The sequence below is a fragment of the Schistocerca piceifrons genome, chromosome 1 (assembly GCF_021461385.2).
Source record: "Schistocerca piceifrons isolate TAMUIC-IGC-003096 chromosome 1, iqSchPice1.1, whole genome shotgun sequence".
In the NCBI taxonomy this organism is placed as follows: Eukaryota; Metazoa; Arthropoda; class Insecta; order Orthoptera; family Acrididae; genus Schistocerca; species Schistocerca piceifrons.
In genome coordinates, this window is record NC_060138.1 from 90,355,072 (window position 1) to 90,376,277 (window position 21,206).

At 43.0% G+C, this 21,206-nt stretch overlaps 1 protein-coding gene across 1 annotated transcript in view; it reads left to right on the forward strand.

Annotated features, from left to right (window-relative positions):
• LOC124803512 overlaps nucleotides 1-21,206 on the forward strand; it is a 55,436-nt gene that overhangs the window by 21,685 nt on the left and 12,545 nt on the right. The window contains exon 2 of the mRNA XM_047264678.1: nucleotides 17,581-17,646. Coding sequence (XP_047120634.1) covers nucleotides 17,581-17,646 — 66 coding nt within the window. The remainder of the gene's footprint in view (nucleotides 1-17,580; nucleotides 17,647-21,206) is intronic.

Genomic DNA, 21,206 nt, shown 5'->3' on the forward strand with positions numbered 1-21,206 from the left:
CGGGACCGTAGCCCAGCTTCATGGAGACGGTTGCGAATGGTCCTCGCCGATACCCCAGGAGCAACAGTGTCCCTAATTTGCTGGGAAGTGGCGGTGCGGTCCCCTACGGCACTGCGTAGGATCCTACGGTCTTGGCGTGCATCCGTGCATCGCTGCGGTCCGGTCCCAGGTCGACGGGCACGTGCACCTTCCGCCGACCACTGGCGACAACATCGATGTACTGTCGAGACCTCACGCCCCACGTGTTGAGCAATTCGGCGGTACGTCCACCCGGCCTCCCGCATGCCCACTATACGCCCTCGCTCAAAGTCCGTCAACTGCACATACGGTTCACGTCCACGCTGTCGCGGCATGCTACCAGTGTTAAAGACTGCGATGGAGCTCCGTATGCCACGGCAAACTGGCTGACACTGACGGCGGCGGTGCACAAATGCTGCGCAGCTAGCGCCATTCGACGGCCAACACTGCGGTTCCTGGTGTGTCTGCTGTGCCGTGCGTGTGATCATTGCTTGTACAGCCCTCTCGCAGTGTCCGGAGCAAGTATGGTGGGTCTGACACACTGGTGTCAATGTGTTCTTTTTTCCATTTCCAGGAGTGTATTACCATACACAGAATAATTTTCTGTCATTGTATATTATTTTATACCCTTCCCCATATTGAAAGCTACTTTTCTTGATAACTATCAATTTTCTGCTTACGTTCATACCTATGCACATTAAATATAAAAAATTGTAGCAGCATCTTTATTACAATAATTGCTATCCCTTCCAGTACTTGGACTTCTTGAGAGTGACATCTGCGCTAACAATTTCATAAGCACTTCTCTATCCTAAAACTACCTTGATGAAGGATGTACTTGGATATAAGCTCAAGATAACATAGCTCAAAATGGCTCTAAGCACTATGGGACTCAACTGCTGTGGTCATAAGTCCCCTAGAACTTAGAACTACCTAAACCTAACTAACCTAAGGACATCACACACATCCATGCCCGAGGCAGGATTCGAACCTGCGACCGTAGTGGTCGTGCGGTTCCAGACTGTAGTGCCTTTAACCGCTCGTCCACTCCGGGCGGCAGATAACATAGCTCAAACCAAATTGAATGATGTCCCTTCAAAGCAGTGACAGGTAACCATAGTATCACACAGTATCGGCCTCTGTGCCAAAGATACAACCTCTTTGTCATATCCATAGATAAGATTAATACTGTGTATGTGCTACCTCACCTCTTAAAGAACTTTTCTACCTTATGCCCACATTCTGTAGCATGTTTTAGATCTTTTGATGTCCTGCTCCTTATGTTGTATACTACAATGACTACCACCAACTTTACTTTTCAGAATGGATGTCAACAAACTGTTAACATACCTAGTATATTTTTGCAAAAGATGCATTCCTATGGAATAAGAGGAAATGCCTATGACTGGTTTAAAGGCTATCTGGAAGATCGACAACAGTATGTCGAATTAAATTAAACTAAGCTCTCAGGTACAGCTAGCACTGTACATTCTTCCATACATACCATAAAGCAAGGTGTTCCCCAAGGCTCCGTCCTGGGCCCCTTGCTGTTCTTACTTTACATAAATGACCTTCCTCGCAGCCTACCAGACACAAAAACCCGTTTGTTTGCTGATGACACCTCTGTACTCAAATGTGTGCCTGAACAAATTCTTCAATCTAATATAGACAGGACCACAGATCAAATAAGTCGATGGCTTCAAAGTAACAGGCTGCTTCTTAATGCAAAAAAGACAATTGGAATAACCTTCCACACTGCCCAAAACAGAAATCCATTACTACCAACTATATCACAGGAAAAAAATAATGTTAAACTTGAAAATGAAATAAAATTTTTGGGGGTCACTATTACTGATACACTCACATGGAAAATTCTGAATCAATTAAGATATTTAAACTGCAAAAGAAGATAGTCAGAACAATTATGTTCAAAAAACAAAGAGACATGTGTAAATCATTATTTAAGAAAGTAAATATTTTGCCCCTCCCATGCCAATGCCATGCAATAGGTAGGGAGATACTGAATGAAATGCATTTGGCTGTCGAGAGAGCAATGCGTGAAATCTTCAGTTGCTACTGTAGCAGTACAGTATTGAAGTATCTCTCATACAACCCAAAGAGATTCTGGTCATATGTGTAGTGTGTAGACGTTCACAGACAGTACACGGACTGAAACTGAAGGTAAGGAAAGCTGAAGTAGAAATGCTGAACTCTATCTTCAAATGTTCTTTTACAAATTAAAATCCAGCATTATTGCCCAATTTAATTCTCACTCTACTGCAAAGGTGGCTGATACAGATATTGGTGTCAGTGGTGTTGAGAAACAGCTGAAATTGCTAAATTTGAACCAAGTTCTGTGGCCCGATAGATTCTATACTGAATTTGTGATAGAGTTAACCCTTTTTTAAATCATAATCTACCTTAGATCCCTCAAATAGAAAACCACACCCAGTAGTTGGAACAAAGCACAGGTCACACTCACCTACAGGAAAGGTGAGAGAAGCAATCCACAAATCTACTGTCCTTTATTCTTGACACTCACCTGCTGTAGAATCGTAGAATATATTCTGAGCTCAAACATAGTGACATATCGTGAATAGAATGACCTTCTCTGTAACAACCAATAGGGACTCTAGAAACACCGTGTAGCACTTCCTCTCTCCTTTTTTTTTTTACTGGACTTGCATTCGGGAGGACGACGGTTCAATCCCGCGTCCGGCCATCCTGATTTAGGTTTTCTGTGATTTCCCTAAATCACTCCAGGCAAATGCCGGGATGGTTCCTCTGAAAGGGCACGGCCGACTTCCTTCCCAATCCTTCCCTAATCCGATGAGACCGATGACCATGCTGTCTGGTCTCCTTCCCCAAAAAACCAACCAACCAACCAATTAGGATGAGATACAAGGAAAGTTCCTGCTATGACACATTCCTTCAGACATCCTAAAGCATGAGTTGTTCCTCACAAATTGTTGCATGTGGAGGGATACGTTGACCAACCCATAAAGCAAAGGTCCAGCACATCTGCAAGCTGCAGGTTCCCTAATTCACCATTAAGAGGCTGGCTTACCTCACATTTTGTAAAGTTGTCTCAGTGTCTCAACTGGTCGTCTTCTTCTTCTTCCGTCAGTCATGGACTCATACATGTGGACAATCAACTTTAAATTGAAATGACCTGTGGGAAAGTCTCAACACTAGTTAAAAAGATGTCACCTTGTGTTGAATGAAACAAAGGAAAAATAAAAGCTACAGAGCCAGTCTAAAAGTAATATTTGGATCTATGATCAAGGAGCCTAATCTTCGCTTACAGAGCAGCATTGCAGGCTCTCAAAAATCTTCACATGACCTTAATGACCACATGAAATTACTCACACACAAGATTGCGCATGAATGAATAATGCTTTTGCTTAAATTGAAGAACATAGTATATTCACTTGCAGTAAGTACGTGTTGTCAGCCTGAATACTACTTGAAGACTGTCTGTGAATTTCTCAAGAGTTTAGAACAAACTGCCTGAGGAGTTAGCTTCAGTGTTTTGCATGTGCCTGCACATGGCACGTTTCTGATTCAGTTTAGCTGCCCAGTGACTAATAATATTCTAACTGCAGTGCGAGCTTGATTTTGAAATTACTGGAACCATGGTTAGGAACCTATAAGTATGGATAATGTCAACAATCTTACTCGAGTCTTGTATAAACCAGCCTCAGCAGCCAGAGACTGATCATGTAGGTGTGAGTTGTGCTTGTGTGCATGTTTTCTACTTCAGAAGGAGGCCTTTTAGCCGAAAGCTCAAATGTACAGCAGTTTTTTTTGCAACTGAAGCTCTCCTCTGTCTGGTGAGTTGTAACCTATCATTTTCATAATACTGTCATAATTCCATTTCCATTATCTAATAATGAAAGTTACGTGTCTGCCACCCAGTCTCCCAACATAAATCACCACATTCTCTGTAAGCTCCTGTACAAAACAGCTCCTATTCGCTCCTTCATTCTCACACTCTGTTGTATGGGATGGGAATAGCTACCAATCGTAACTCCTAGCTGGTGTACAGCAGTGTGAGCCTTTCTATACTGTATGGTAAAACCTTATAGCCCTAAAATGTAGGTCAACTTGGGGCATAAATGCCACAATCAGTCATACAAAATCCATCTCCCACTTTTCTTACACGACATCGTCAAAGCAGTGGATCAGTGCAGTCAGGTAGATGCAGTATTTGTTGATTTCACAAAAGCTTTAGATTCAGTAACACATCTACACTTATTATCAAAAGTATGACCATATGGGTTTCAAGTGGCATTTGTGAAGGGACAGAAGATTGCGTTGTTGGGAGGATGCAAATTATTGTGTATGGAGAGTTATCAACAGATGTAGAAATAACTTCGAGTACGTCCCAGGAAAGTGTAGTGGGATCCTTGCTGTTCATGTTGCATACTAATGGCATTGCAGATAATATTAATATTAATCTCTTATTAAATGATGCAGTTATCTATAATGAAGTACTGTCAAAAAAGCTTCACAAATCTTCGGTGAAATCTTGATAAGGTCTCATAGTGCTGCAAAGATTGGCAAATTGCTTTAAATGTTTAGAAATGTAAAATTGTGCACTTCACAAAATGAAAAACTATGGTGCCCTACGACTTGCGTACCAACAAGCCACAATTGTAAACAGTCAACTCATACAAATACCTGGGTTAACAATATGTAGAAACATGAAACAGAATGGTCATACATGCTCAGTAGCAGGTAGAGCAGGTAGCAGACTTCAGTTCATTGGTAAGATACTAGGGAAATGCAATCAGTCTACATAGGAGACTGCTTACAAAACACTGGTGTGATCCATCCTACAATACTGTTCAAGTGTGTGGGACCCATACCAAGTAGAGCTAATAGGCATTGTTCTCACTGATTGAATCATCACCCAGCCCAAACTACTAAATCACCCAGCCCAAACTACTAAGGATAAAAACTTGAATTTTGGAGATGTAGATCTTATACGTTAAGCGTTGTTATGAAGGGAGTTTTTGAAATCCCAACCCTAAGGAGGTGAAATAGAGGATGGAGGCTTTTCTTGAAAAATGTCACTGTTAAAGCAATTTGAACCTAGACCTATGAAAATTGGTATTTGGTTTCTTGGTCAGAAATAAAGAAATGTTTGTTTCAGAATTTTTGGAAATTTAATTCTATGGGTGTGAAATAGTGGATGAAAGCTTTTTGAAAATATGTAGTTAAAGAACTACTAAAGTATTTTTAAAGCTTATCTATGAACACTTGTATATGACTTCTTGGTTTAAAAAAAAAATGTTCCAGTGTTCCTGGAAATTTTTTTGTGGAAACATTTTATTATGAAAACATTTTTAAAGCTAAATCTATGAAAATTTAAATTTGTCTTCTCAGTTAGAAATTAAAAAAAATACCTGTTTCATTCCTTTTGGAAATTCAACCCCTAAGGGGGTGAAACAGGATCAGACTGATTCACTGACTCGTCACTGCCCGGTGCAAATCGCTAAGGATAGAAACTTCCCCTAAGGGGGTGAAACAGGATCAGACTGATTCACTGACTCGTCAATGCCCGGTGCAAATTGCTAAGGATAGAAACTTGGCGAGTTTGAAGAGGGTGTGGTTCTTATACTGCAGGCATCGTTTAAGAAGGGATTGTCTGATATTGCACTCCTAAGGGGGTAAAATAGGGGTGAAAGGCTTTTTGAAAGTATTTCACTATTAAGGGAATTTTGAAGCTAAAACTACGAAAACTGGTATTTGGTTTCTCAGTCAGAAAATAAAAAATACATTTCAGCATTTTTAGATATTCATCCACTAAGGGTTTTAGAGAGAGCTGCGTCAAACCAGTCTCAGGACTGAAGACCACAACGACAACAACAAGGGTTTTAGAACAGTGGGTGAAATTTTTTTAAAATAAATAATTAATGAAGAATGACTAAAGGATTTTTACGGTTGCATCTATGCAATTGGTATTTGACTTCTTGGTTAGAAATAAAATATATGTAAAAAAAACATGTTTCAGAAATTCAACCCCTAAGGGAGTGCAGTAGGGGATGAACATTTTCAAGAAAATATTTTGTTACATAAAAAGTTTTAAAGCTAAATTTACAAAAATTGGTATTTTATTTCTTGGTTAGATATAAAGAAATATTTGTTAGGGGATGAAAGTTACTATGGAAATATCTCCACAAGAATGCAATAAGCATGATGAACAAAAACTTTGGACTCCAGCTATCAGAATCCTTTTTGGTCAGAAGTACATTTGGAAAACATCATGGTTATTTGGCTTTAATTAGCGTGAGAAGCTTAGAATGTGTTTAAATTTGTGAACAACATAAAAATTCGATTAAATAAAAACAAAAAAATCTCTGCCAGCTATACAGTCTACATGAGCGAAGCAGTGGATGCTAAGCTAGTTGAACATATAACGGAGAGAAGGGCAGCATGAATGGTCACAGGTTTGTTTGGCCTGTGGGAGAGAACCACAGAGATGCTGAAGAAATTGCATTGGCACTCTTGAAGGTAGATGCAACTATATTGTGAAAGCCTTCTTACAAAGTTTCAAGAACTAATTTGTTGCTCCTGTAAGGATCATGAGAACAAGATTAATTACAGCATGCGCAGAGGCATTTAAGCAGTCATTCTTCCCACTACATAAATGGAATAGGAAGACACCCTAAAAACTGCTACAATGTGAAATACCTTCTGCTATGTAATTCACAGTAGTTTGCTGAGTATGGATGTAGATGTCAAGAAAGTAAGGTAAATGATTACTGGAACTGTGGGAATCACTCAACTAATAAAACAAAACAAATGTGTTTGTTCACAACTGTAATTAAGGAGACTATAAAATTATAAAAAAACAAAGTAAAAAAATGTAAGTATAAACTTTATTGTAAAATAATTTTGCCATCAAGGGACCATAAAACGAAAAAGTAGAACTGAATGAGAAACATCTCAATGCAGCAGCCAGTGGTTACGATCTGTAGGTGAGCTCTTGTTTTCTTTTTATTCCTTTCAGTTGGACTGATGTGACGATCATGTGTAGATGGGCTAGAAGCTCTTGTATGTCCTGGATGCCCACAGAACAAACAGGAAAGCTGGAGCTGCAATATCAGCTCTTGTGCATCATGAGAAACACATAACAACAAAAATATTCTTTTAGCACAGGATATTACCAGGAAGTCGACTCTTCAAAAAAATAAAAGTTTTGGTTTACATCTCTTTGTTTGCTTAAAATATGATTTGGGTGTCCTTTTTTGCTGTAATAAGTCTCAGTTTTTCTATCACGCTTGAAACATTAGTGCAATGTGCAAAATTTGTATGTTTTGTGCCTTGTTCATCACCAAGTGGTTTTATTCAGTGATATGCTCTCGAATAGCTGTTGTTCTTGTTTTCTTCCTTCTCAGAATCAAAAATGCAATAAACTTAGGTTTGTCAGTGTCAGTGCTGCCTTGTGCATTCATACGTCTCTCTGGAACCCAAAATGATCTTCTCTGAGGTCAGCTTCTGCCAGTTCTAACATTTTTTCTGTAAAGTCAGTATCTTGCAACTAACAGGTATTTCTGTGATATTCACACCTGTCTTCTTTGGCACTGGAATATTACATTCTTCTTTAAATCTGAAGGTTTGTCACTAGAATAGGTTTGTCATTGCTGGCTCTTCAAATCATCTCAGTAGCTCTTAGGGAATGCTGTCTATTCTGGGGGTTACGTTTTGACTGTGGTCTTTCAGTGCCCCATAAAATTCTTCCTACAGTGTTAGATCCTCCATATAATATTCATCTACTTCCTCGTCTCTTTCTATACCATTGTTTTCAAATTTGTTTTGCTTGTATAGAGCCTCTCTATTCCTTCCACCTTTCAGTATATCTTCTTTGCTTAGAAGGCCTATCGGATTGCCATCTTAGGTCTTAACATTCATAAATGTTCTTTTTCTCCAAATGCCTCTTTAATTTTCCTGTAGGTGGTATCCATCTTTGCCCTAGTCAAGTGTGCTTTTACAGCCTCTTGTTTATTATGTAGCCATTCCTGCTTTGTCACCCCATCCCCCCCCCCCACCCCGCCCCCCCACCCCACCCTAAGTGTCCCGGGGTTATAATAGGCCCGAGGTATTCCTGCCTGTCATAAGAGGTGACTAAAAGGAGTCTCACACTTTTCGGCCCTGTGAGTTCAGGTCCCATTCTATGGTTTGACCTGCCACTTCCAAAATTCTACAGAAGTGCGGGCCATATGGGGAAGGACACCTTACATGGTGCATGAGTGCCCTTGGATTCGATCTCGTGAATCTCTTGTCATGGCTTTGCATCTCCACCTGCAATTCAACTATTTGGGTGAGGACACTTTCCGGGGTATGTTACCTTCTTCCATTGCCTCCTGTCCTCATTCACCCCCATGACAATATTGGATTTCTCTGCATCTAATATCCAACATGGTAGCCAGTCTGTTCTGGTGGTGCTGTCATGTACCCATTTCGTGGTAGCCCCATGACAATACAGGGATCACTCTTCTGATGCTGAGCTGTAAACTCCTCATGTATGCCAAGGAGTAGATGCCTGTCTTCTTGTGGCATCAGGGCTACCAGCAACAGCCATCATGCCAGTTTGCTGTGGCTGGGTGGTGCCCATGGGGAGAACCCCTGATTGGGGTGGGTGGCATCAGGGCGGATGACCCGCAGTGAAGCAGACTAAGTCATCTCTTGCTGGTAACCGTACAACACCAGCCATCTCTAAGAAGGCAAGATAGAATACAATGCCGACAGGTATAACCCTAAATTGTTTCCCTCCCTCGCTACACCATTTGAGGAACGTAGAGCTACAGAACGGAGAGAGCCATATGCACCTCGGTTTCTAGTCTGTAGCAGAACCGATGGGGACTGTTTTCCTCCGATGAAGCCTCAATTTTCCGTTGAACATCTTGAGTATAAGTTTGGAGAAGTGACAGCTTTGTCCAAGATGCGAAACGGCGCAGTCTTGATTCAGATAGCCCAATCCCGATCGTTACTCGCCTGTGACAAGCTGGGTGATATTCCTGTTTCCATCGCTCCCCATTAAAGTCTCAACATGGTCCATGGGATTATTTTCCATTGTGACCTCTTGCAGTCTGACGATGAGCTCCATGCCAACTTAGAACAGCAGGGTGTTCTTTTCATCCGGCGTGTTTACAGGGGACCCAAAGACAACAGGGCTGCTACCAGTGCCTTCATCTTGGCCTTTGAGGGTGATTCATTGCCAGAAAAGGACAAGGTGATGGTATATAGCTGTGATGTTAAACCATACATCCTTCCCCCTATGCAGTGCTTCAAGTGCTGGAAGTTTGGGCACATGTCTTCCTGCTGCACTTGCAGTGCCACATGTTGAGACTGTGGACATCCACTGCACCAGATACTCCATGTGTGCCACATCCCACTTGCATCAACTGTGGAAAGCACCACCCCCCCCCTGCTCGCCAGACTGCCCAGTACTCCAAAAGGAGCAGAAAATTATGGAGTACAAGACCCTGGACTTTGACTTATTCGGAAGATTACACCCCATTCAGTTGATGTGAACATACGCTGCAACTACATCACCATCGCTGTCCCAAGTGCTAGTGGTTCCTCACTCTGTGCCAAGAACAGTGGGCCCTCTGGGCCACCAGAATACATCCATCCCCTTGGTGGTAGGGGGCAAATCTTCCTCTGTTGCTCCCAAAGCACCTAATTCAGGAGCAAGGCCCTCCCAAATGCAGGGGACATTGGTCCCCTCCCACCTCCTGGAGAAGCAACAGCCTCCTCTGGCACCTCTCTTGCGGAAGGGGTCCCTTGAGGTACTTTCTTCCAAGGTCTCCACTAATGCCACGGCGGACACTCACCAGTGGCTCTAGTAGCCAAAAGCTGCTGGACGAAGAGCTTCACCGTTTTCCTCCATGCCTGGAGTTGCTTCGGAGAAATTTTCCCAGCAAGCCCCTAAAGAGAAGCGAGAGAGCAAGCAAACTAAGAAGTAATCTGCTAAGAAACAGGACCCTCTGGTGGCCCCAACACCACCACTCCCTATCAATTCTGCATCTGAGGATGCAGTGGAGATCTTAGCATCCCCTACAGACCTGGATCTCACTGATGCCTCATTCACCATAGATGGCTACAAATACTCAATCAGAGGCAGCAGGTGACCCTGAGGCATAACCTGCCTCGTTGCGCACTTCGTGCCTTCCCAGCCTCACCATAACATCATCCTCCAGTGAAATTGTGGCGGTTTTTTCCACCACCTTGCTGAGCTACGGCAACTGTCAAGCTTTACACTGCATTGTCCTCCAGGAAACCTGGTTCCTGTTACTGCAGGCCCCTGCCCTCAGCAGCTATAAGGGATATTACAGTAGTGACTATAATAGAGTGTCAGGTGGAGTTCGCATCTATGTCCTGAACTCAGTATGCAGTGAACGTGTGCCCCTTCAAACCCTTTTTGAAGCTGTGGCTGTCAGGATAATGACGACTCAGGAAATAACTGTCTGCGACATATATCTTCCTCCATATGGTGCAGTACCCCTGAATGTATTGGCTGCACTGATTGATAAACTCCCTAAACCTTTCTACTTTTGGGAGATTTTAACCCTCATAGCCCCTTGTGGGGTGGCACAGTTCTTACTGGCCGAGGCTAAGATGTCGAAAATTTACTGTCAAACTCGACCTCTGCCTCTTAAATAATGGGGTCGCCATACATTTCAGTGTGGCACACGGCACATATTCGGCCATTGATCTCTTGGTTTGCAGCCCTGGCCTTCTCCCATCTATCCACTGGAGAGCACATGACGACTTGTGTGGTAGTGACCACTTCCCCATCTTCCTGTCATTGTCCTGGTGTCAGGCCCACAGATGCCTGCTCAGATGGGCTTTAAACAAGGTGGACTGGGAAACTTTCACTTCTGCTGTCACCATTGAATCTCCCCCCACATGGTAACATCGTTGTGGTGGGAGGTAACTGCAACGATAGTTTCTATGGCGGAAAACGCGATCCCTTGTTCTTTAGGGTGCCCCAGTGAAAGACAGTCCTTTGGTGGTCACCGGAAGTTGCTTAGGCAATTAAGAAGCATTGGTGAGCTCTACAGCAGCATAAGCGGCACCCTTCCCTGGAGCACCTCATTGCGTTTAAACGGCTCCGTGCCCGCGTTCGCCAGCTTATCAAAAGGCGGAAACAGGAGTGTTGAGACAGCTACGTCTCGACCATGTCACCTTCCCAAGTCTGGGCAGAGATGAAGTGAGTTTCTGGGTACCAGACCCCAGCAGGTGTGCTATCTACTGATGCAAACACGATTACCGAGCACTTTGCTCGAGCCTCTGCGTTGGAGAATTATCCCCCCAGCCTTTTGCACTCTCAAACGGCGGATGGAAGGGAACATCCTCTCATTCACTACATGCCACAGTGAACCCTATAACACCCCATTTACAGAGTGGGAGCTCCTCAGTGCCCTTGCACATTGCCCCAACACAGCTCCTGGGCCTGATCGGATCCACAATCATATGATTTAAACATCTCTCAACTGACTACAAACGACATCTCCTCATGATCTTCAACCGGATCTAGTGCAATGGCATCTTTCCATCACAATGGTGGGAGAGCACTATCGTTCCAGTGCTCTGGACCCTGGAGTCACGTGGCCTACGGCTCTGTGCCAGGGCGGCTTCTGCCTGGGTCACTCTACCACTGATAGTCTTGTGTCCCTCGAGTCTGCCATCCAAACAGCCTTTTCCAGACCTTGTTGCCATCTTTTTTTTTATGTACAAAAAGTGTATGACACCACCTGATGACATCATATTGCAATAAATAGTATGTCGAGTGTAGTTCTAGAAAGATCTGCTAATGATATTTTCATGGATATTAGTAAATGGTTTAAAGCCAACTCACTGACATTACACTTCGAAAAGACTCACTATATGCAATTCAGAACCTGTAAGAGGTTTCCACCCAGCATATGCATAAAGTATGAAGAAGAGCAGATAGAAGAGGTTGACAGTCTTAAATTCATGGGATTACAACTTGATAATAAATTCGGTTGGGAGGAGCACACCACAGAACTGCAGAAACGCCTTAACAAATCTATATTTGCAATTCGAGTGTTAGCAGACATAGGCGACATAAAAATGAAAAAGCTTGCATAATTTGCCTACTTTCATTCCATAATGTCATATGGTATAATATTTTGGGGTAACTCTTCAAGTCAAACAAAAGTTTTCAGATTCCAAAAGCGTGTAATACGTATTATTTGTGGAGTAAATTCACGGATGTGCTGTAGAAACTGGGTATACTTACTACTGCCTCTCAGTATATTTACTCCTTAATGAAATTTGTCCTAAATAATATATCTCTTTTTCCAACAAACAGCTCAGTTCATACATACAATACCAGGAACAAAAATGATCTGCACAAGGACTTAAAAGCACTTACTTTAGTTCAAAAAGGGGTCCACTACTCAGGAACACTCATCTTCAATAATTTGCCAGCAAACATAAAAAATTTAGTTACAAATAAAGATTAGTTTAAAAGGAGCCTGAAAGACTTACTAGTGGCCAACTCCTTCTACTCCATTGACAAAATTTTTAATATAAACAAATGATGTATTGTATATATTCATACTACTAGTATTGTTATTTCAGCTTTAAAAAAAAAATAAAAAATTGACATGTTCCACATCCATGAGGATCTCCTCAGCACGGATCTATGGAATGAAAAAATAATCTAATCTATCCCTGCCACATTATACGAGTGGGGTATCCAAGGCCTGCTCCTGATTTTTATCCAGGATTTCCTGTCACTTTGTACTTTATCCGTGTCCAAGTTGGTGCCTCACCACACTTATCCAGGAGAATGGGGTCCCACAGGGCTCTATATTGAGTGTATTTCTATTTTTAGTGGCCATTAATGGTCTAGCAGCAGCTGTAGGGCTGTCCGCCTCACCCTCTCTGTATGCAGACGACTTCTGCATTTCTTACTGCGCCACCAATACTGGTGTTGCTGAGCACGGCACCTATAGGGAGCCATCCACAAGGTCCAATCATGGGCTCTAACCCACAGCTTCCAGTTTACAGTCGCTAAGTCGTGTGTTATGCACTTCTGTCGCCATCGACCCGTTGATCCGCAACCAGAACTTTACCTTACTGATGATTCCCTCACTGTACTGGAGACGTATAGATTTTTAGGACTGGTTATCGACACCCGATTAACTTGGCTTCCTCACCTTCATCAGCTTAAGCGGAAGTGCTGGCAGCACCTCAATGCCCTCCACTGCCTGAGCAACACCAACTGGGGTGCAGATCACTTTAAGCTGCTGCAGCTATACAGAGCCCTTGTTCAATCCTGCCTTGACTATGGGAGTCTGGTTTATGGTTCAGCGGTGCCCTCAGCATTGCATTTACTCGACCCAGTGCACCACTGTGGCATTTAACTAGTGACAGGATCTTTTAGGATGAGTCCAGTGACCAGCTTCAGTGCGGTGGCTGGAGAGTTCTTCCATTGCAGGTCAGGTGTGCACAATTGCTCACCAGTTACTTCGCAGACTACGATTCCCGTGCGCATCTCAATTACTGTCCCCTTTTCCCACCCCTGGCCAGTCCAGTTGTTCAGTGGTGTTTGCGTGGACCCCAGGACATGCCGGAATCCCAGGCAACGAACTTGCAGACAGGCTGGCCAAACAGGCTACACGGAAACCTCTTATGGAGATCGGCATTCCAATATCTGACCTGTGTTCGTTTTTACATCCCCAGGTTTTTCAGCTTTGGGAGACAGAATGACATCGTCTCAGTATGCACAACAACCTGCGTGCCATTAAGGAGACTACGAATGTGTGGCAGTCCTCCATGCAGGCCTCTCACAGGGAATCTGTGGTTCTCCACAGGCTACACATTGGCCATGCTTGGGTGGTTGCCGGCTACCTCCTGTGCTGTGAAGACCCGCCTCAGTGTCGATGCGGTGCCCGGTTTACAGTGGCCCATATTCTGTTGCACTGTCCCACTGCCCTGTGCGATGAAATCTTCGCTTACTGGACTCTTTGCTGCTAATTGTATCCGACAATGCCTCATCGGCTGATTTAATTTTACGTTTTATTCGTGAGGGTGGGTTTTATCATTTGATCTAAATTTTAGTGCATGTCCTTTGTCCCTCTGTGTCCTCCACCCTAGTGCTTTTTGGGTGAAGGTTTTAATGCATTGCAGAGTGGGGGCTTCTTTTTATTCTCGTGGTCAGCCAGCTGTGGTAATCTGTTTTGTCATTTTAATCTCTTCTACCTGTTTCTTGCGTTTCTTCTCCCTTTTTCCACTTAAGTGTTTGTTGCCCTTCCGTCATTCTTGTGGTTTTTTCTTTCTCTCCATTTTGTGTTGTCAGTCTTGCTTGTTTTATTCTCACCCTTGTGACATTGTTTTATTCGGAACAAGGGACCGATGACCTAACTGGTCTCCCCCCCCCCCCCCACCCCCACCCCCTCCTTTTAAACCCACCAACCAGCCAGCCTGCTGTGCCATTTCTCATTTTCTGTCAATCTTGTTTTTTGGAAGCCTGTACTCCCTTCTGTGTGCTTCATTGATTGCATTCTTATACTTTCCCTTTTGTCAGTTAAGACCAATATCTCATGCTTTACGCAAGTATATCTACTAAGCTTTGTCTTTTTAATAATTTTTGATGCCACTGAGGAACCACAGTGACTGTAATTAATATTTAAACACAAAAGACAGTGTTGATACCATTAAATTATTTATTTTCAACTCTTTCTTCGTCTTTCTGATATTTTGATCGCCACTGCTTTCACTATTTCTTCTTTCAAGCGCTTCAACTGATTTATGCTCTAATTTATTCATCTCCTCTGATTTAGACAATTGTTGCCTAATGCTTCCCCTGAAAATCTCAACAATCTCCAATTTTGAAAATTTATACAGATCCCATCTCCTTAATTTCCTACCTCTCTGCAATATCTTCAGCTTTAATCTACAGTTCATAACCAATAAATTATCGTCAAAGGCTATGTCAGCCCCTGGAAATGGTTTTCATTTTAAACCTGGTATAGAAACCTCTGTCTTACCACTATATAATCTATCCAAAACCTTCAGGTATCTCCAGGTTTCATCTTTTTTAACTATCTGAATAATTTCTTTTACTCAAATGGCTCTAAGCGCTATGGGACATTCTTTGACTCTCTTTACCCAGCTAGTCAGCATATATGCTCATACTACTGTTGTAGGTGTTCGTTTGATTTCATATCTGTACAAATTGTTACACCCAGGTATTTATATGAGTTGACGGATTACAACTGATACTCATGATGCAGTATAGGATATTACTATTTTGCATTTTGTGTTATACACAATTTTACATCCAAGAATATTTTTAAAAAAGTTGCCAGTTTTTGCATAAGTTTCAGATGATATCAAGATCTGAGTGACAATTTGCGCAACTTTTGCAGGCAATATTCCCTTATACATAACTGCGTCATCTGAGATAAGTCTAAGTTTACTCGTAATATTGTCTGTGATGTCTTTAATATACAACATGAACAACAAAGGTCCCAACACACCTTCCTAGAGCAAATCTGAATTTACTTCTACTTCTGTCTAGCCAAGGTAACATGCTGCTACCTGCCTATCTAGGGATCCTCCTCAATCCAGTCACATATTTTCTTTAGTACCCCATATAATCATACTTTGGTTAATAAATGTGGGTGTGGTGTGCAGTCAAATGCTTTTTGGAAGTTAAGAGATACTACATCCACCTGATTCCCATTATCCATGGCTTTCAGGATGACAAGAGGTAAATGCTTTGAATTTGTCTATGAGATATGACATAGCCAGTTCTTTGTTTAGACAATGAATATGTAAATCTCCCTATTTGTTTAAGCTGCATTTGTACTTTTGGTAATCATTGTTGCTCCAATTGCCTCATGATCACTGATACCAGTTTCAACGTGGACAAAGATGTTAGGTCTGTTGCCACTGGGTCTAATATATTATCATCATGAGTAGGTTTAAAAACTACCTGTCCCAAGTAGTTTTCAGAGAAAGGATTTAGTAATGTCTTGCAGGATGTCTCGTCATTCTGACCACTGTAATCATCCCAATGACGACGTTTAAAGTCTCCTCTGATGATGACATACATACTAGCAAACTGAAGTTTTTTCTAAAGTTTTCACTTATATCTGGGTGTGAGTCTGGTGGTGAATAGAAAGATCCAATAACAAGTTTATGCCCACCCTTGAAAACTAGTCTTGTGCAAACAATCTTGCATGAAGCTTCAATTTCTTCTCAGTGGATCTGAATTCCTTGTGTACTGTGACAAATACAGCACCTCCCTTTGCCATTAGCTTGTCCTTTTGATATACACTTAGATTTACCCCAGAAATGTCATTGCTGTCTTTCTGTGGTTTTAGCCACCTTTCTGCACCTAATAATATACAAGCTCTTTTGATTTTTAGACTGCTTCACGCTATGCAACTTTGTTACCAATGCTTTGCCATTTGATCACTAGGATTTTAATCATTTCATCACTAGGGCCGTTTCTATGGTTCTTAAACTAGTACTTTGGAGTATCCTACAGTTATCATTATGTGGATTGGACTGAGAGTTACTGAAACTAAAAAGCCTTTGTGTACACTTCACACACAGCCAGCGACCTCAATAGCAGTCTCTGATGTGTAGTGCACCCTTGACCCATTTATGGGTCCTACAATTGTTAACCCTATGGCATATGTCCAGTTATTCACACCTTAGCTTGTTACTGAGTCTTCTACTCAGCCCAGAACCAAAGGGCCCCTATCAATTCTGGGCAAAATTTTGTGGATTGTGAGAGTTGTTGAAACTCCTTGAGCAATGCTGGCCTTTTCAACTGTCTCTGCCAGTCAGTGGAATGATCCAAGTACATTTTCAGACCCCAGATAACAGGCATCATTTATTTCAAAATGCAACCAGCAGTTGACTACATCTTGTTCCCTCAATGGCTGTTGGAACAGCCTCTTCTCATTGTTGAATAAGACCTCCAGATATTCTCACAGAGAGCACAAGGTGAGCCTTCCCAGCTCTTACTGCCATTTCCCTAAGATGTACCATCATTCACTGTGCATTTGAACTGCCCATGGTTAACATACCCCACCCTTCTGTATTTGCTTCCTCATGACATGAGACTCGGCAGTGGTCAGACTGGCTCAGTTTTAGGAAGATAAACTTCAAACTTGTTGGTTAAGGGGATGGGGTTATACCCTGAGTTCTCCCAGTACACTTGCGTTGTGTGTACAAGATCCCTAGACCTACGACTGATTGCCACTCACCGTCGAGTGGCCAAACATGACAGATGCTGTACTGTATACTTCTTGCAGAGGATACAATATCCATTGCAGACAATATTATTTGATATCTCTGATACATGACCCTCTGTGGTTTGCTCAATACACCCATTCGAAGCACATTCCAATTTTTTGACAGCAGTCAGGGGAATTTCCAGCTCTTTCTGAATATATCAGAGAACAGCACAAAGCTGCTGCATTTTGGCTAGTGCAATGTTTATCTGAACACTAAACAAGTAATTGTAAATTAGCCTCACTAGTATTGTTTTAATTTCAGGATCTGTTAGGTGACAAGGATCGCAAGTTTCCATTAAGATCTGAAGCTGCAGCACACAAGAAAGTGGTAAGTGTTTATAACGAGAGAAAAAATTGGAATAAAATTTCCATTTCCCTTTAAGATATCTTTGTGTTTCTAACATTTGTCAAGGTTATGCTCAGTAAGATGTCCAGAAAGACATTACAAGTGCCATTCATCATCAGAACAGTGTTTTGTGTAGATGTGAGTGCATTATGTTTGAGTTAAGTGAATTTCATTGTGGACAAATTGTGGGTGGTCGTATGGTAGGTGCTTCCATAACCAAAGTAGCTGAAGTTTCAGGAGGCACTGTGTTGAAAATTCATATCACATACAGGGCAAGTGGAAATTCATTATCCATTAAGTCAAACACAGACAAAAGTGTATGGTGAGTGTTCATGAACGAAGGTCACTGAAGAGAATTATGATGAAAAATACAAGGCCAACAGCTGAAAAAGTCATTGCAGAACTGAACAGAAGGCTTGTGAATCCTGTCAGCACCAAAATAGCATGAAATGAGCTCCTTAAGCAGGGAATTACAGGTCAAGCTGGCATTCCAAAACCGCTAACCATGAATGCCAATTCAGGCTTTCAGGCTTTGGAGCAATGGAAGAAAATAATTTGATCAGATGAGCCTAGTTTCACACTGTTTCCAATTTTTGACCGAGTTTACATCCCAAGAGTGAAACATTCTGAGGATTCAGTGATGATTTATGCAGTCACATCGTGGCATTCAATGAGTCCCATGGTTTGTCTGCAAAGCCATGTTACTGCGAATGATTATGTGACTGTTTTTGCTGAGCAGGTACATCCCATTGTACAATATTTGTTCCCCTATGGTGATTCTGTGTTCCAAGATGAAAGGTCCCCTGTTCACACAACTCGCATCACCCAGGACTGGTTTTGTGAGCCCAAGGATGAATTGTCGCATGTGCCTTGCCGCTAGACCTCAATATTATTGAGTCATTATGGTCGGCTTTGGAGAGAAGCGTGAGTGATTGCTATCAACCTCGATAATCATTACTTGAACTTATCCCTATTTTGGAGTTAAATTGGTATACATCCCCTTTCAAAACCACACACAGCCTGTATGTATCCATTCCAAGACAGTTAGAAGCTGTTCTGAATTTCAGAGTATTTCGTACACTGTATTAGGCATTGTAATGTGTTATGTTTCCACATTTTTGTCCATGTCCCGTTCATGGTAACATAATAAAGTTTTGTATTTATTCTTTGCATACCATCACAGTCTTTCACAGCTACTTAAAACAAATAAAAATTGGATCATTTACCATCATATAAGCTAACAATTAATCCGATGGCCTCTGCCATATCATTTTAAGTGCCTTTTTGGATTTAACCAGTGCACCTGTACGTGTCAGTATTAACCCTAGAATACCCAAGCTATTTTATCATGGTAGCACCTCATAACCTTTAAACGGCTCCGTGCCCTTGTTCGCCAGCTTATCAAACAATGGAAGCAGGAGTGTTGGGAGAGCTATATCTCGACCATTGGGTGCCATACATCACCTTCCCAAGTCTGGGCAAATATCAAACTCCTATTCAGGTACCAGACCCCAACAGGTGTTCCCAGTTTTGCCATAAATGGCGTGTTATCTACCGACACAAATGCCATTGCCGAGCACTTTGCTCGGGCCTCTGCATTGGAGAATTACTCCTCAGCCTTTTGCACTCTGAAACAGCGGCTGGAAGGGAACGTCCTCTCATTCACTACATGCCACAGTGAATGTTGTAACACCCCATTTACAGAGTGGGAGCTCCTCAGTGCCCTTGCACATTGCCCCGACAGCTCCTGGGCTTCATCGTATCCACAGCCAGATGATTAAAATTCTCTCATCTGACTACAAGCGACATCTCCTCATAACCTTCAAACAGATATGGTGTGATGGCGTCTTTCCATCACAATGGCAGGCGAGCACCGTCATTCTGGTGCTCAGAACTGGTAAAAACCCACTTCATGTGGATAGCTATCGACCCATCAGCCTCACCAACGTTCTTTGTAAGGTGCTGGAATGTATTGTGTGTTGGTGTTTGGGTTGGGTCTTGGAGTCACGTGGCATACTGGCTCTGTGCCAGGGTGGCTTCCGCCAGGGTCGTTCTACCGCTGATAATCTTGTGTCCTTCGATTCTGCCATCCGAACAGCCTTTTCCAGACAGCTACACCTGGTTGCCATCTTTTTTTGAGTTATGTAAAGCACGACACGACGTGGCGACATCATATCCTTGCCATATTGTATGAGTGGGGTCTCTGGGGCCCATTCCCGATTTATCGAAAACTTCCTGTCTCTCTGTACTTTCGGTGTCCAAGTTGGTGCCTCCCATAGTTAAATCCATATCCGGGAGAATGGAGTCCCACAGGGCTCTGTATTGCATGTCTCTCTGTATTTTTAGTGGCCATTAACAGTCTAGTAGCATTCACGGTCTAGCAGCAGCTGTCGGGCCCTCCGCCTCACCTTCTCTGTATGCAGACAACTTCTGCATTTTGTACTGCTGCTCCAGTACTGGTGTTACTGTCACCCACAGTGAGCCATCCACAAGGCGCACTTAAGGGATTTAGCCCACGTCTTCCAGTTTTCATCCGCCGCAAAGTCATTTGTTATGCACTTCTGTCGGCGTCGTACCATTCATCCGGACCCAGAACTTTACTTTTATGACGGGCCACACAATGTAGTGGAGACAAATAGATTCTTAGGGCTGGTTTTCGACGCTCGATTGACTTTGCTCCATCATCTTCATCAGCTTAAGCAGAAGTGCTGGCAGGACCTCAGTGCCCTCCTCTGTTGCCTGAGCAACACCAATTGGGGTGCAGATTGCTCTATGCTGCTGTGGCTTTACAGAGCCCTTGTCCAATCCCGAACTGACTATGGGAGTGTGGTTTATGGTTCGACAGTGCCCTCAGCATTGCATTTACTCTACCCTGTGCACCACCGCGGGGTTGGACCAGCGACAGGAGCTAGGCCGAGTCCAGTGACCAGCGTACTGGAGACTGGAGTCCCTCCATTGCAGATGTGACATGGACAACTGCTCGCAGTTACGTAGCACACATTTGTAGTTCTCCTGAGCATCCGAATTATTGCTCCTTTTCCCACATGCGGCAGTCCATCTCTTGCATCGGCAGCCCAGGTTGGGGCAAATGATTGCAGTTCGCATGCGGTCCCCTCTCTCCGAACTGGAGTCCTTCCCTTTACCACCTCCACTTCTGGGGCTCTGAAGTGGTTTACACCGAAAGCTCGAAGGCAGATGGTCGTGTTAGCTTTGCCTATGTTCACGGCGGCCATATTGAACAGCATTCCTTACCCGATGGTTGCAGTGTATTCACTGCAGAACTGGTGGCCATTTCTTGTGCACTTCAGTATCTCCATTCAAGCCCTGGGAAGTCTTATGTACTGACTCCTTGAGCAGCCTGAAATCTATCAACCAGTGCTACCGTCATCAACCTTTGGTAGCGTCCATCCAGGAGTCCATCTATGCCCTGGGGCGGTCCAGTTGTTCAGTGTTGTTTGTCTGGACTCCTGGTCACATCAGAATCCCAGGAAATGAACTTGCTGACAGGCTGGCCAAACAGGCTACCCGGAAACCACTTCTGG